General features: G+C 35.7%; 1 protein-coding gene and 1 long non-coding RNA gene across 12 annotated transcripts in view; one reads left to right on the top strand and one right to left on the bottom strand.

Moving 5' to 3' along the window:
- LOC309485940 overlaps positions 1-4,775 on the top strand; it is a 50,691-nt gene extending 45,916 nt beyond the window's left edge. Inside the window, exon 3 of the long non-coding RNA XR_014201340.1 lies at positions 1,014-4,775. This is a non-coding gene — a long non-coding RNA (uncharacterized lncRNA). The remainder of the gene's footprint in view (positions 1-1,013) is intronic.
- Positions 1-14,233, bottom strand: part of ablim1b (actin binding LIM protein 1b) — a 97,139-nt gene that overhangs the window by 35,854 nt on the left and 47,052 nt on the right. For all 11 annotated transcript variants that reach the window (XR_014201338.1, XM_082152945.1, XM_082152943.1 and 8 more), the window contains exons 3-6: positions 12,798-12,981; positions 11,632-11,741; positions 6,420-6,546; positions 6,143-6,236 (exon numbers count right to left, since the gene is read on the bottom strand). Coding sequence is in view for 10 of the 11 variants with exons in the window: in XM_082152945.1 (XP_082009071.1) it covers positions 6,143-6,236; positions 6,420-6,546; positions 11,632-11,741; positions 12,798-12,981 (515 nt within the window). In the remaining variant the exon portion in view is untranslated. The remainder of the gene's footprint in view (positions 1-6,142; positions 6,237-6,419; positions 6,547-11,631; positions 11,742-12,797; positions 12,982-14,233) is intronic.

Raw genomic sequence — 14,233 nt, 5'->3', positions numbered from 1 at the left:
GGGGCCTGTAAGATTTTTTTTTATTCAAAGAAATTAAAGGTTTAAATTGATTAAATTTAATTTAAGCAGCGCTTCTGTGTTGTTCGTCACACGTAGGCTCACTATTGGACGACGCTGGTCATGTGTGTGATGCGTGTGACGTACAACACAGAAGCGCTGTGCAGTTAATATACGTGAAAAAACTCGAGGCCCAGAGAGAAGGAAATGAATAGTGGAATAAAGTTGTTATTTTTGTTTGTTTTTGCGCACAAAAAGTATTCTCGTCGCTTTATAAACTTAAGATTGAGCCACTGTAGTCACTTGGACTATATTAACGATGTCTTTAATACATTTTCTGGGCCAGCAAGTTATAATGCCTTAGAAGCCTATGGAGGAGTGATCAAGCTCTCAGATTTAATACAAAATATCTTAATTTGTGTTCCGAAGATGAACGAAGGTCTTACGGGGTTGGAACAACATGAGGGTGAGTCATTACTGACAGAATTTTCATTTTTGGATGAACTAACCCTTTAAGCAGCACATCTATTTTCAACAATGATAATAATAATAAATGTGCAGCAAAAGCATATTAAAATGATTTCTGAAAGATGATGTGACTCTAAAGAGTATAATGACTGCTGAAACGTTTTTGGTCACAGGAATAAATAACATTTAAAATTAAATTAAATAATTACATTTTTCACATTATTTCTGTTTTTACTGTATTTTTGATCAAATAAATGCAGCCTTAGTGAGCAAAGGAGACATCTTTCAAAAACATTAAAAAAAAAATCTTACCAGCCCCAAACTTTTGAATGGTAGTGTATGCGGTTTACCAGTCATAGCTCAAGGTAGAGTACATTCCACATAAGATTGTGAGGTTTGGAAAAAAAGGTTTGGAAAGACATGAGTGAAATTGTTAATTCCCACTCAAAAGATTTGCTCTTTTACTCAATGAAATTCATATCATACGTTCACAGAAGCTATACTGCACCAAAGAACCTAAAGCTTTGTTTATCTTGCTTCTCATACAGGCACACAATTCAATTGTTTTGTTGTTCCTCAATCAGCTGGAGCTCTGCACGCTGAAGAGGGAGTCGCCCATTTGGCTCCTCTGAGGGGAAACATCCCATGGTCCTCGGCTGTCTTGAACTATGAGGCAATGCAGCTGAAACGCATGATTTCACACAGATGTGACCCCTCGGCTCCTGGGTCTCCTTGCCATGGCAACAAGGCCATGCAACAGTTTTCCAGTCAACAAACCAGAGTGACAACATGTTCTACCTCTCTGAGTAGCGCTCTGTCCGAGAGAGATGGCTGCCAGTCATTTCCTATTGCATCACAAGAAGCAAACACAGAAAACATAGAGCATCGAACTCTGGGGCCAAGAACAGTCCACGCCTCTACTTCAGCCCAGATGGAGGGGTGTGGACAGAAGACAGAGCCAGAGAGAGGGAGGGAGGGACACAGGGATAAAGAGAAAACAGCAAGGGGAATAACGACTGGGGGACGCAAAGGAGAAAGAAAAGAGAGAAAGTGCTTGGATATATAACTATTATTTTGTATGCTGGTCCCATACAGGGGATGTTGATGTTAATAGGTTCATTGTAAAAAAAAAAAAAAAAGATTGCTGGGATTATTTATCACAACTTAAAATTCAACATTAAAATAAGAAACAATGTGTTGTTTCAACTTAAAAAAGTATGTGTTCGTGCTTGACTTAAAATATTAAGTTTAGTTAACTTTAGTTTAGTTTCAAGTTATCTCAACAAATGTTAAGTTGTTATGACAATTTTTTTATTTATTTTTTCAGTGTTGCGTTTAAGAAAGATTTAATTAATAGTACTAATAAATACACACCAAGTTTATATATTCATCATCAATAAATCGAATTGTTATGTACAGGTATCTCATACATTTGAACTAATTTAATATTACTCGTTTCAGACATATTTTAACTGTTAATAATTGGTTTTCACAATAAACAGATTTATGCTGATTCTAAGCTATTTGAATAAATGCATTTTTAAAATATGATTATTTAAATAAAATAAAATTCCATGGTTTTAGTGCAGAAATATTTTCTGTTTCATTTATGTTTGACTGACAAATATACATCACATTAACTTTATTAGTTTGTTGATGTTAAAATGGTGTAATCCAAATGGATGGAAATTTTATATGCTATTCAAATACATAAATCATAATTTTAGGCCTAAAAATTTTTTCAGTGTGCATCAAAAGCACCATACTGAAAAAAATGTAATAAAAATATAATAGCAGCTTAAGTGGCCTTTCATACAGAACGCATTTTACTATTACACTGCACTACTTTTCTGTATTTTTTCCAATGTAAACGCACTAGATGGTCTTTAACCGTTGCGTTCGCGTCTTTCGCAGTGTCTCGTACATGACACGGCATTCTAAAAACACAGCGCTCAACAACTTTTGAAAAACGCGTCTCTAGATCTTGCACTTTTTCACCTACCTGCATCTCACGTTTTTAACAGCAAAAACACATTCTGTTTGAAGTTTCCTAAGGTTTGCTGCTGGTTGTTTTCCAAGTCTGGCTAAAATGGTGCTCATATGGTACAACTGTCTCCTAGTCTGGTTAAGCTGGTGTTCAGCTTATTTAACTGCTGGCCTTCTAGCATGGACATTTTTGCTGGTCTTTTCAGTAAGGGTGCTATCATGTATAATGTGTGTGTGTGTATGAATGCCAGTAAGAGTAATTTTCATCTGTAGTCAGCAACATAGCCCAGTATTGTGTTGCCAGACTCACAGTATGTATTGTTGTGTTACTTGTGTATGTTCTCCCTCAGCTGAACTAAAACACTTCACTCTACAAACCTGCCCAATGAGGAAAGAGTCAGACAAGTGAATCTGACAAGGTGCAGTTTGCTGAGATATTGGCCATTATTACAGCAAAGAGAAAAACTAAGCTCTCCAAAAAAGACCCAACAGTCACAAAGCGCAAAAAAGACAAAGAGAGAACATCCACACACAAAAAAGAAAAACACAAATGAGATGTCTTTAATATAACGATTATTTTTCCTAGACAGCATTGAGATGAAATGGAGACCAAATGAAGACTTGAGTTTCTCAGATAATTCCCTATACCTTTGCAATTTCATGTCTCTAAAGGATCAGAAAAGATCATAAATTGTGCTAATTTAATACTTATGCTATATCTTTCAAAAGTTTGGGATCAGGTAAGATTTTTAAATGTTTTTTAAAGAAGTGTCTTATACTCAACAAGAATACATTTGTATGATCAAAAATACAGGAAGAACAGTAATATTATAAAATATGATTACAATTTAAAATAACTACTTTCTATTCATATATATTGTAAAATCTAATTTATTCCTGTGATGCCGAAAGCTTAATTTTCAGCATCATTACTCCAGTCTTCAGTGTCACATGATCTTTCAGAAATAATTCTAATATGCTGATTTGGTGCTCAAAAACATTTATTATTATAATAATCAACGCTGAAATCATTTGTGCTGCTTAGTATTTTTGTGAAAAACATGCTACATTTATTTCAGGACACTGTGTTGCATAGGAAGCTCAAAAGAAGGCTTTTATTTAAAACAGAAATGTCTTAACTGTCACTTTTGATGAATTGAATGCATTATTGCAGTATAAAAGTATAAATTACTTTCTAAAAGAAATGACCCAAACTTTTGAACAGTAACACAAGCCTGCACTCAAAAGTCAGTCAGAACTCTTCACATAAAATTCTTCTGTAAAAAATGATGTGAGCAATGCCATCCATATTCATTTTATAGCTATGTAGTCCTACTCTGTCATCTATTTTTATTTCTCATTTAGAAAAAATCTCTGAGAAAAAGTCACCTAAATTAAGCACAACTGAGAACTCCAACCTCTGAGCAATTTCCCTCAGGGCGTCTGGTACACTTTGGATATGTGTGTGTGTGTGTGTGTGTGTGTGTGTGTGGTGAGATAATGCAGGGCCAGCTGGTGCGGCAGACTTTTCATTTCTGGATAGTCTCATTAGACACTTATTGGTGAGGTTTAATGAGAGTGAAACTTCACTGCAGTTAAATAACTTATCCACGGTTGACATATACTGTAGAAGCTGACAGCCCAGAAGAATCGAAGAGCATTTGTGAGTGTCTGTTCCCAACACAAATGTTTAATAGTACAGAAAACAAACTGCTGACTGCAAAGTCTCGATTCTAGCCATAACCAAAGCTAAAATAACAGCGTTCCACAGCAATGTTTATAAGCGCTATTCGTCCCTCATTAAATCTGAATGGCCTCCTTGGCACAAACGCGATGCCATCTGCAGACCAGCGGCAGCTGTTGCTTTTAACGTTACACTGAGATTCTACACATATCTGCCTGGATTTGTATAGATGGTGAGCTGGTTTTGATCTCCTAAGGTCACACATGCATAAGATTCCAGTGCACTTCCTTTTCACCATCTGTGGCTGCACAGATCCCCATAAATACAACTAGTCTACTTAAGTGTGTAAGTGCAAACAGACTGTGTGTGATAGAGCACAGATGAGAACCAGTAACTAATAGACTGTTGACAGGTCAGTATAATCAGGATGACAAAGCTTGACTGTGATCACCTAAACAGCAAAGAAAAAGGCTCTGAAGTATATATACACTCTGTTGATAAACACCATTAACACGCTTATATTACATGTAGCTCCTTACACTGAACAGAACACACATCGTGACATAACTGTAAACATGTTTGTCAAGTGCTTTAAAAAATTTGAAAATATCTAACCGTCTCTACTGAAAGAGTTTAGGAAGTTTACCTCTGGCAGGCTGCTCGTGTGGCACCCCAGCCCTGCGACCTTGCAGTTAAAATCACTTTTGGTCACTTACAAGAGTATTCCTATATTCCCCTCCAGTTCCTTACGTTTCCCCTTTGACTTTTCTGGAGAATTTTCCTAAATTCCCCCCCCCAGCCCAGCCCTCTCTATCTCACTCCAATCCCACCCTATCAGAGGGGCCCGGCCTCAAAGGGGCCGTCCCGCGTACAATAGCAGGGCGGGGTCTTGGAATCCACCCAACAGCGCTGCTTTGCTCTATTCCCCGTGGGTTTGTGTCAGTTCTAAAATGTTTGATGAATGGCGCAATGATGTAAGTTCAGCTGTGTTCGTGATTGTTGAGATGTGTGTGTATGGACATGGGTCAGACTAACGACTCCACTCTTAGGGGATCCAGATGTTTAGTGGGAACGGATGTGTAAGATTCTGAAACACTGACACATACTGACATAACTATAAAACACTGAACAGAAGAAGAAAAAAAAATCCACAAGAGGTCATCGTTGATATCCGTAAGGCAAGAAAAATCACAATAGTGATCTCATTAATATCTCAAATGTTTCTTTTACACAGCAAAAGGATTAAATTGAGAGCGAATTGAGTCTTCTGCTTTTCTGCTTTTTCTCCTGAGTAAAAAATTAAACGTCTCCTCTAGATTTTCCGAAAAAAACTATGTTTCAAACTGTACTTAGATTTCCCAAGATACCAAAGTCTGCAAACAAGAGTTCAATATGAACTCAAAAGTTTCTTATCAAATTCTTCCGAAGCCAAATTATCTGATCTAAACTATCCACATTCATTTTATAGTTCTATACTCTAACAAGCATAATAAGCAGCACAACTGTTTTGAACATTGATGATAATAGATGTTTATTGAGCACCAAATCAGCATATTATAATATTTTCTGAAGGATCATGTGACACTAAAGTAATGATGCTGAAATGTCAGCATTTCATTTTAAAATATATTCAAATAGACAAGTATATAAAATATACAAAAAATATATAAAATAACAAGTTTTTACTGTTACTGTTTTTACAGTTTTTACTGTATTTTTGATCAAATAAATGCAGCTCTGGTGAGCATAAGAGAGAGACAAAAGTGAACGTTAGTGTCTTTCTCCTGATTGAATGAGAAGCATCTGTGATATAATATTTAAATCATAAATGAGATCTACTTTAAGTCTCCAGAGCGATGAAAGAACTACATCTAATGAATTATATTTTTCAAGATTTATAATCAAAATTTCTATTGCTTTATACACAATACACTATTATGAAATTGGACGTGTATAATGCCTTATCATTTATAATTCTCAGTCAATATACGCACACTCGAAACTCACCTCCAGAACTTTCCCTGTGATAAACTGATGACAGGCCTCACACTGCACGCCAAAATGGATCTGGTAGTCTTTCTCGCAGTATGGAGAACCATCCCTTAAAAGAGAGGGTAGGGCAGGGAGAGAGAGAAGAGAGATTTATGCTTCTACTGTATTCTATTTCACCTCAATGAAACCAGGATAAAAATTGAATGCTATTAGAAAAGAGGACAGATCAGAGAGGGGGAATTATAGAGGCACGAGATGGCGAAAGATAAAAAATAATGAAGGCATAGCTCACTTGCTGATGTACTCCCCGCTCAGCACTTTCCCACAGGACTTGCACTTGAAGCAGCCGAGGTGCCACTGTCTGTCCAAGGCCAGAAGAGCCTGGCCATTCTTTATATCCCTGCCACATCCTGCACAGTCTGCAAGAGAACACACACAGATCCACCTGATCACACACACGTACTGAATAGCAGCCTGAAAATGACATTTATAGACCCCATGGCATCTAGATGAGAAAGCTAGATGCTTTTTTTTTTTATAGTCTATTAAAAAAATTAAAAAAGGATTGACTGTAGTTTATCAGTAATTAACTCGAAATTGCTAGTCACAAGCAGCATTAGATATTTGATGTACTGCTTTACATAGTGTTCTTTTAGTATAATTTATATAGTATTAAAATTCGACATGAAAAAAATGTCAAATGTCAAAGTCTTTTCTTTCCTATTGTGATGTAGTATATCTGAGTAAAATATCTTCTCAAACTAAAAATGTAGGATGGGACTTTATTATTCTTATGGGACTTTTATTTTGTCCATCGAGAATTGATTGGATTGTTGGATTATTGTGGTTTGCTATTGTCATGTCATCAGAGAAGAGAAGAGAAGAGAAGAGAAGAGAAGAGAAGAGAAGAGAAGAGAAGAGAAGAGAAGAGAAGAGAAGAGAAGAGAAGAGAAGAGAAGAGAAGAGAAGTTGTTGCTTGGAAGAGGGAGGGGAAGTTATTTTGATTAAAGATTACGAGGGCAAATTAATTTTAATAAAATAATGATGCGCAAGGCTAAATCAATATATATTATACTATATACATTAATTACTGCAATATTCCATAAAAATAAATAAATAAGAATGCTCAATTTTGATTCCATGGTGACTTTAAAGTATTTATTATTATTTTGAATTAGCTTTTATTTTACATTTTTCAGTTTTCATTTTACTTTAGTTTACATTTTAGTAATTTATTATGTGTATTTGTCATTTTTATTAGTTTTTAACTTTTAAATAATTCTATTTACAGAATTGTTTTTAATTAAATTCTTATATCTTCTTTTATATTTATATATTTTTAAGATTTACACATTTCAATAAATAGTAAAATTCCATTAAATTAAAATGTAAAATTTTGTAAATGTAAAATTTTACATCTAATCCTCATGTAAAAAATATGTAAGGATTATGTAATTAAAATATGTAAGGATTATTCAATTAAATTTGATAGAATTTTACTATTAACTGAATTTTTTTTGTGTAGCTTTCATTTATTTTTTTATTTCATTTTACTACTTTTATCACTTCAACAATTTACACTCACTGTATTTATTACAGTTACTTGCCAAGGTAATATTTCTAATTTTGATTGTATCTAAGTTTTTCATCTAATATTCATTTTCTATTTCAGCATAAATTAAATTATCAAAATCGATTTTTTTAGTTTTAGTTAATGACAACAATGATACACAGTAGAGAAGCAGGAATATTTAGATGCAAATGCAATGCAATGGCATGCATATTTTTTTTTATACTTTTTGGGGCCCACAAACAATTCTCTCCACTAGATGTCAGTGTTAACCAAAAAACGTTCCCTTAGTTTGAGGCCTGTTGATTTACAACCTCCAGCACTGACTATTCAGGCTTTTAGAAGTGATTTCAAGCAAACAATATCCATAAAATTCATGCAGTGATCAATAGTGAATCATCATCAATTGCATGACTCATACAATAAGGTACAACAAGGACATTTTTTCCATCCTACTTCCACATGTGAGGGAATTTAGTTAATACATGTGTAACTTGTGTAAAAGGTTGAGGGATAAAAATAGCTCAGGGATGTCATCTTCTATTTATGTTCCTTGGCTGAAATCCCAAAAGGTTTTTTAAAAAAGCAGGGGTGGATGTGGAGGGGTGGGGAGCTCCCAGACGCTGCTGATGTTGCTCCAGGCACAATGGCAACCATTGACAGTGAGGAGAGTATATAATGCACTGAATCTAGTGCTCTAATGCATCATTTAAGCCTTCTCGGCCTCTACTTGCACTGTGTGCTACAGAGAGAGTGTGTGTGCAGGAATATGTGTGAAGAGAAAGTTTCAAAGAGACCTGTGTTCAATCCACCTGTCATGAGGTTTATCAAACTCTCAGTGCAGGTTTTTAGAAGTGTCATGTGGTAAAAGCTTTGAGGGGTTTGCCAAATCAGCACTACTGTTGCTCGAACAAACAGCGCCTTCCAAAAAACAAAACACTTATCCTGGCTAAAGACTTTCATCAGCCTTAAATCATTTCCTGGGGCTCGTGAATGACAAATAATCAGCCGAGCATGACACAAAGAGATATTCAGCAGTGTTCTTATGTGCGTGTACAGATGCTTGTACATACAGGGGTGGAACAGAAAGATAACAGATAAAGAGTAAAAGAAAGAGGAAGTGCATTGACACATGGGAAGATCATGAGCATGTGAATAAAAACAAATAAAATGCATGATTATGACTATTATCTGATTAATATCTTAAAATACCAGATTGGTGCATCATGCATGCTTACAGTTGTTCTTCAAAAACACTAATAATTTAACATCAAATCTCAAAATGAATCTAAGTTTTTCACACTGTACATTGTTGTTAAGTCTACATTCACATTTTACATTTTAGTGTTTTGCCTTTAATTTATTTAGACAAAGTACTATATAATTTTATACTATATTATTTAGGTTATCTGCTATTTCAATATTGTTGCACCCATATATATATATATATATATATATATATATATATAAAATATGTATATAAGGTCGGTAAGAGTTTTTAACGTTTTTGAAAGTCTCTTATCAGCAATATTGCAAAATAATACAAGAAATAAAACTAACTAAAATAACTGTAATTTTCAAAAAATATTCCCATGATGGCAAAGCTGAATTTTCAGCAACCATTACTCCAGTCTTTAGTGTCACATGATCCAGATTTTTGTTATTAATATCAATGTTGAAAACAGTTGTGCTGCTTAATATAACATAAATATTGACATAAATATTAAAACATGTCTTTATGTACTGTCACTTTTGATCAAATGAATGTGTCCTTGAATAGAAGTATTAACTTTTGAAAGGCACCCTGCCCCCTTTTGCCCAGCGAAGCAAAAAAGTCTTCAAAATGTTTTCTCAATCAACCCAATCCCATGATGCAATGCTTACAATTACATCAATTCGCTCCTCTGCAACACAGCAGCTATTCATTGCTAAATTGCTTCTGTAATTGTCCATCACCTGATTGTTATGGTTACATAACAATGATTCCCTGCATTATGACAATTTGAATCTAATGACTACTAGAGACATTTACTATAATAAGGAAACCCCGAGCCTCAGGAAATCGGCACATTCTGTCAAATCTGTCAGTATCCATCAGTCTAGAATGTGTCAGGATGCGGAAGGTCAGAGAATGCAAGTGAGAAAGAATGGGTCAACCAGGAGGCACAGCAACGCTCTGAGCTTTTCATTGGCTCTGAGCCTCCCTCATTCTCTGTGCTTGTCTGCTTAACTCCAGGGGCCCCGGAGCTTAAATTACACCAAGAGGACCCCTAATCTACCGGAAGAGGATGAAGAACTTCCTCTAAGTGAGATAAAAGAGAGAGAGAAATCAAAGAGAGGAACATATATAAGGAGATCAGCTTTTCCCTGGTTGACAGCACAGGAATGGGTCACCTGTCAACTCAAGTAACCCTAGACGAGTCTGAAAAGAAGCAGGGAATCTTATTGAAACTCTATTTCAGAATAAATATTTGCCTGTGTAAAAGCCATCATAGTGCTAGGGCGCTGTGGATGGTTGCCAGGGCATTCCTATGTGGTTGATAATGTAGAGCACATATTTGTGGTGGCTATTAGGGTGTTGCTATGTGGTTTCCAGTGTATTTTGAGTAGATTAAAGAACTTATGTAGCTCCGCCCCTTTTCAGCACTGTGCTCAATGTGTTCTTTCTTCCTATTTGTATTTTCACAGAATGAAGCAATTAATGAATGATACAGCTCTCCCGGAATACTGACATTTATGACATCCGATTCAAACATTACAATGCCCCAGATAACTTTCGTTAACTCTACAATAAGTAAGTAAACCCTTCTTTACTAGCTAATTACTCTTCGACAGCGATGCCATAGAAATATACAAAGCTACCGCAAAAACGGCGCATAAGGTCTATAGAACGTTTCTACTAAGTTGCCAGGTTGTTTATGCTTGTTGCCAAGCCGTCGCAATGCAATTTCTAATGTATTCTGTTTTTTATGTCATTTGAAGCATCAAATCTTAAAATTGTAATGTTAAAATTGTAGGATTACTATGTATCCTACTTTTATTTCCAATTAATTCATTGGAAAATACATCATGTTTCGATAAACTCAGCATGAAATGGAAATGTACCCGATCTGATAAATTACCTTATAATTTTTATACTAGAACTGATTGTGAAAAATTCATCCATGCATGTTTCATAAAAAAAAAAAAATTGACACCATTGTTTTAAACAAAATGTCATAACTAAAAGACAGACTTCTCTCATTTCATCAGCATAAACCCCGCCCCTTTCTTACAGTGGACTGCAAGTTCACCTTTAGATCTGCCTCCATCCAATCAACAACCGATAGATTGAACCAAGACCCCGCCCTACATTTATATTTCTTTGTAATAGTCCATTTCGCAATACGAAAGAAAATTCTGCCACTAGTTCTGTTACTTTGAGAATTTTGGGTTACATTTTATTTTACAGTGTCCTTGTTACATATGTTACATAGTAATAACTGTAAATTATGCATAATTACATGCAACTAACCCTTAACCAAATCCTAATCCTACCCTAACCCTATAGTAAGTACATTTACTTAATGTTAATTAATATTACTCAGTACTTAAATGTATGATTACACTGTAACAATGACACCTTTAAATAAAGTATAACCGAATTTTGACTTCAGTTTTTCCAAAATGCTTCACAGCATGGTTCCTGGTTTTCTAAATAGTGGATTTAGATGCAGAAAAAACCAAGGCATTTAGCTTCTGGTGGGATGGAGAGACGCTTTCAGATAGCTATGACCTTGAATCCTGAGGGGTATAAGACCTGTCAACACATGCATACACTACACAATCTAACACATCTATAAATGGGGGATGATTGTGGCAAGCTGAAATCTGAGTAGGACACAAAATCATAACCATTAAGCACAAACACACGTGTGTGGGAGAGCAAACTCACTGCTAGATGTGCTGATGTCTTTGGGAGTTGGAGACACTGGCTGGACGCAGTGCTGGCAGAGACAGTCTTTTCCATTAAACGTGACTCGATCACCAGCGGGAAACGGCCGTCTGGCAACAGAAGATAGATGAGAAGATGACATTTAGGTATACACTACCATTCAAAAGTTTTTTTTTTAAAGAAATTAATTTTATTCAGCAAAGAATCATTCAATTGATCAAAAGTAACAGTATGGAAGCTTGTTTCCGCCACAGAATAAAACATTTTAAAAGATAATTGCGACTTTTTATCTCACAATTACGACTTTATATCACGCAATTCTGACTTTATATCTCGCAATTCTGAGAATTGTGTGATATAAAGTTGCAATTGTGTGTTATAAAGTCAGACATGCGAGATATAAACTCACAATTGCATGTTATAAAGTCAGAACTGCGAGATATGAACTCACAATTGCGTGTTATAAAGTCAGAACTGCGAGATATAAACTCACAATTGCGTGTTATAAAGTCAGAACTGCGAGATATGAACTCACAATTGCGTGTTATAAAGTCAGAACTGCGAGATATGAACTCACAATTGCGTGTTATAAAGTCAGAACTGCGAGATATGAACTCACAATTGCGTGTTATAAAGTCAGAACTGCGAGATATGAACTCACAATTGCATGTTATAAATTCGCAATTCAGAATTTTTTTCTCGCAATTGTGAGTTTATATCTCGCAATTCTGACATCTTTTCTCAGAATTGTTTATATCTCACAATTCTGACTTTATATCTCCCAATTGCGTGTTATTAAGTCAGAATTGCGAGATATAAACATGCAATTCTGAGAAAAAAAGTCCGAATTACGAGTTTATTTCTCGCAATTGGGAGTTTCTATCTCACAATTCTGACTTTATAACACACAATTGCGACTTTATATCACGCAATTCTGACTTAACTCTCAATTGCGACTTTATATCACGCAATTCTGAGATAAAAAGTCGCAATTACCCTTTTTATTTTTTATTCTGTGGCGGAAACAAGCTTCTATAGTAAACACATTTGTAATGTAACAAACATTGTTTTGTGTGATGGTAAAGTCATTACCATCACACACAAATATAAATGATACATATTTTAGCATATGGCCTGAAACGAGCCTGCTTTCAGGTAACTCTTACTTGCAAACAGTGCAAACAAAACATGTGGGGTGGTAGGTCTTCCCGAGAGCAGTGACCACCTCTCCTTCAACAAAGTCTCCACAGCCATTACAGCGAGTGCCATGAAGCCTCTGGTAGTCCAGTGTGCATAGATACTCCCCGTTCTTCATGAAGAAACCACCTTGAGCCAGGTCACAACCGCACACTGAATGTAAATACAAAAACAGAGAAATCGGAAATTAGAATATATCGTTTAATAGTCATAAAACCCAACAACAAATTTTTTGAGATGTTAACAGATGTACAGGTCATCAATGAATGAAACAATAGCCCTCATAATGTTTATTATTAGTTATTTCATTCTTCCGGACGGTTTAAAAAGCAAAAAGCGCGTTCACGCAGACCGAACGGTGTATGACATCAAAATATCGCCAGAACGATTAGAAAGCAGACGTGTTTTCGAATCACTCTCTCTGTACTTCACCGTGGTACTCACGGTACGTCATACACCAATCTGTCTGAGATTGGCTGCGTCCAAAATCACATACTTTCTTGAGTCTTTTTCAAATATGAAGTGTGAACGACCAGGATAAAAAAGGGGGGTTTCATGACACTTTAATGAGATCTTACAGTACAAAACAGTCTTGAGTGAAATCTGAAACACTGTTGAAACAGACATTCAAAATAAATGACACTTAGTTTGGCTCTCATTGAGTGTTGAAACACAACCCAGTTGTGTTACACTAGTGCGTCTCTTTTGCACAGAGATTTAGACATCTTGGCTACCAGCAAACACAAGGTCAGGGGGCTTATGCTTATCTTGGCCAGTGTGTCTTAGGACAAAGGCGTATAAAGAGAGAGTTTGGTTCGCTGAAGATTTCCTGAGCTTTCAAGATGATTTCAAGACTCTGGCACAAGTTCAGACACTTTATATAGGTCTGCATGAATAGGTGTGTTAGGTCTGTGTCATCTTGGCAAGCGTCACACATGCCAGATCTGTCTGAAAGCTCCTTGGCAGGCGGGACTGATATTTAACAGCTTGTTTAGCGTCACACGATACCCCCTTCTCAACAAGCCCCCTTTTCTCTCACTTCCTCTCCGTCCTTCTTTCTCTCTCTATCTGTTTTTCTCTGTCTATCCTCCAACATTCCGACCTGTAAAACTATAAGGGCCACAATTTTTCACCATTTTATGCAGTGTGCATATGGAAATTATGGGCAAAAGGAGAAGAAACATTATATGATGCAGACCACATTCACACACCACTGCTTAATGTGTTTGGCACAAGTGTGCTAAAATATTTATTTAAAGTACCCCTTGATATTATTTAATAATTTAACACCACATTCACCTGTTCCCAGTTCTCTGATGTCAGTTAATGATCACATGACTTGCAGGCTAACTTTTTTAATAAGTGATTTATTTTGATTTAAAATTCTTTCATTATTTTAATTGAT

Source organism: Leuciscus leuciscus (assembly GCF_965113295.1).
Source record: "Leuciscus leuciscus genome assembly, chromosome: 21".
NCBI classification, from domain to species: Eukaryota; Metazoa; Chordata; class Actinopteri; order Cypriniformes; family Leuciscidae; genus Leuciscus; species Leuciscus leuciscus.
Note: the sequence above shows the minus strand (reverse complement) of the source record. Positions and strands in the feature narration are given on the sequence as shown.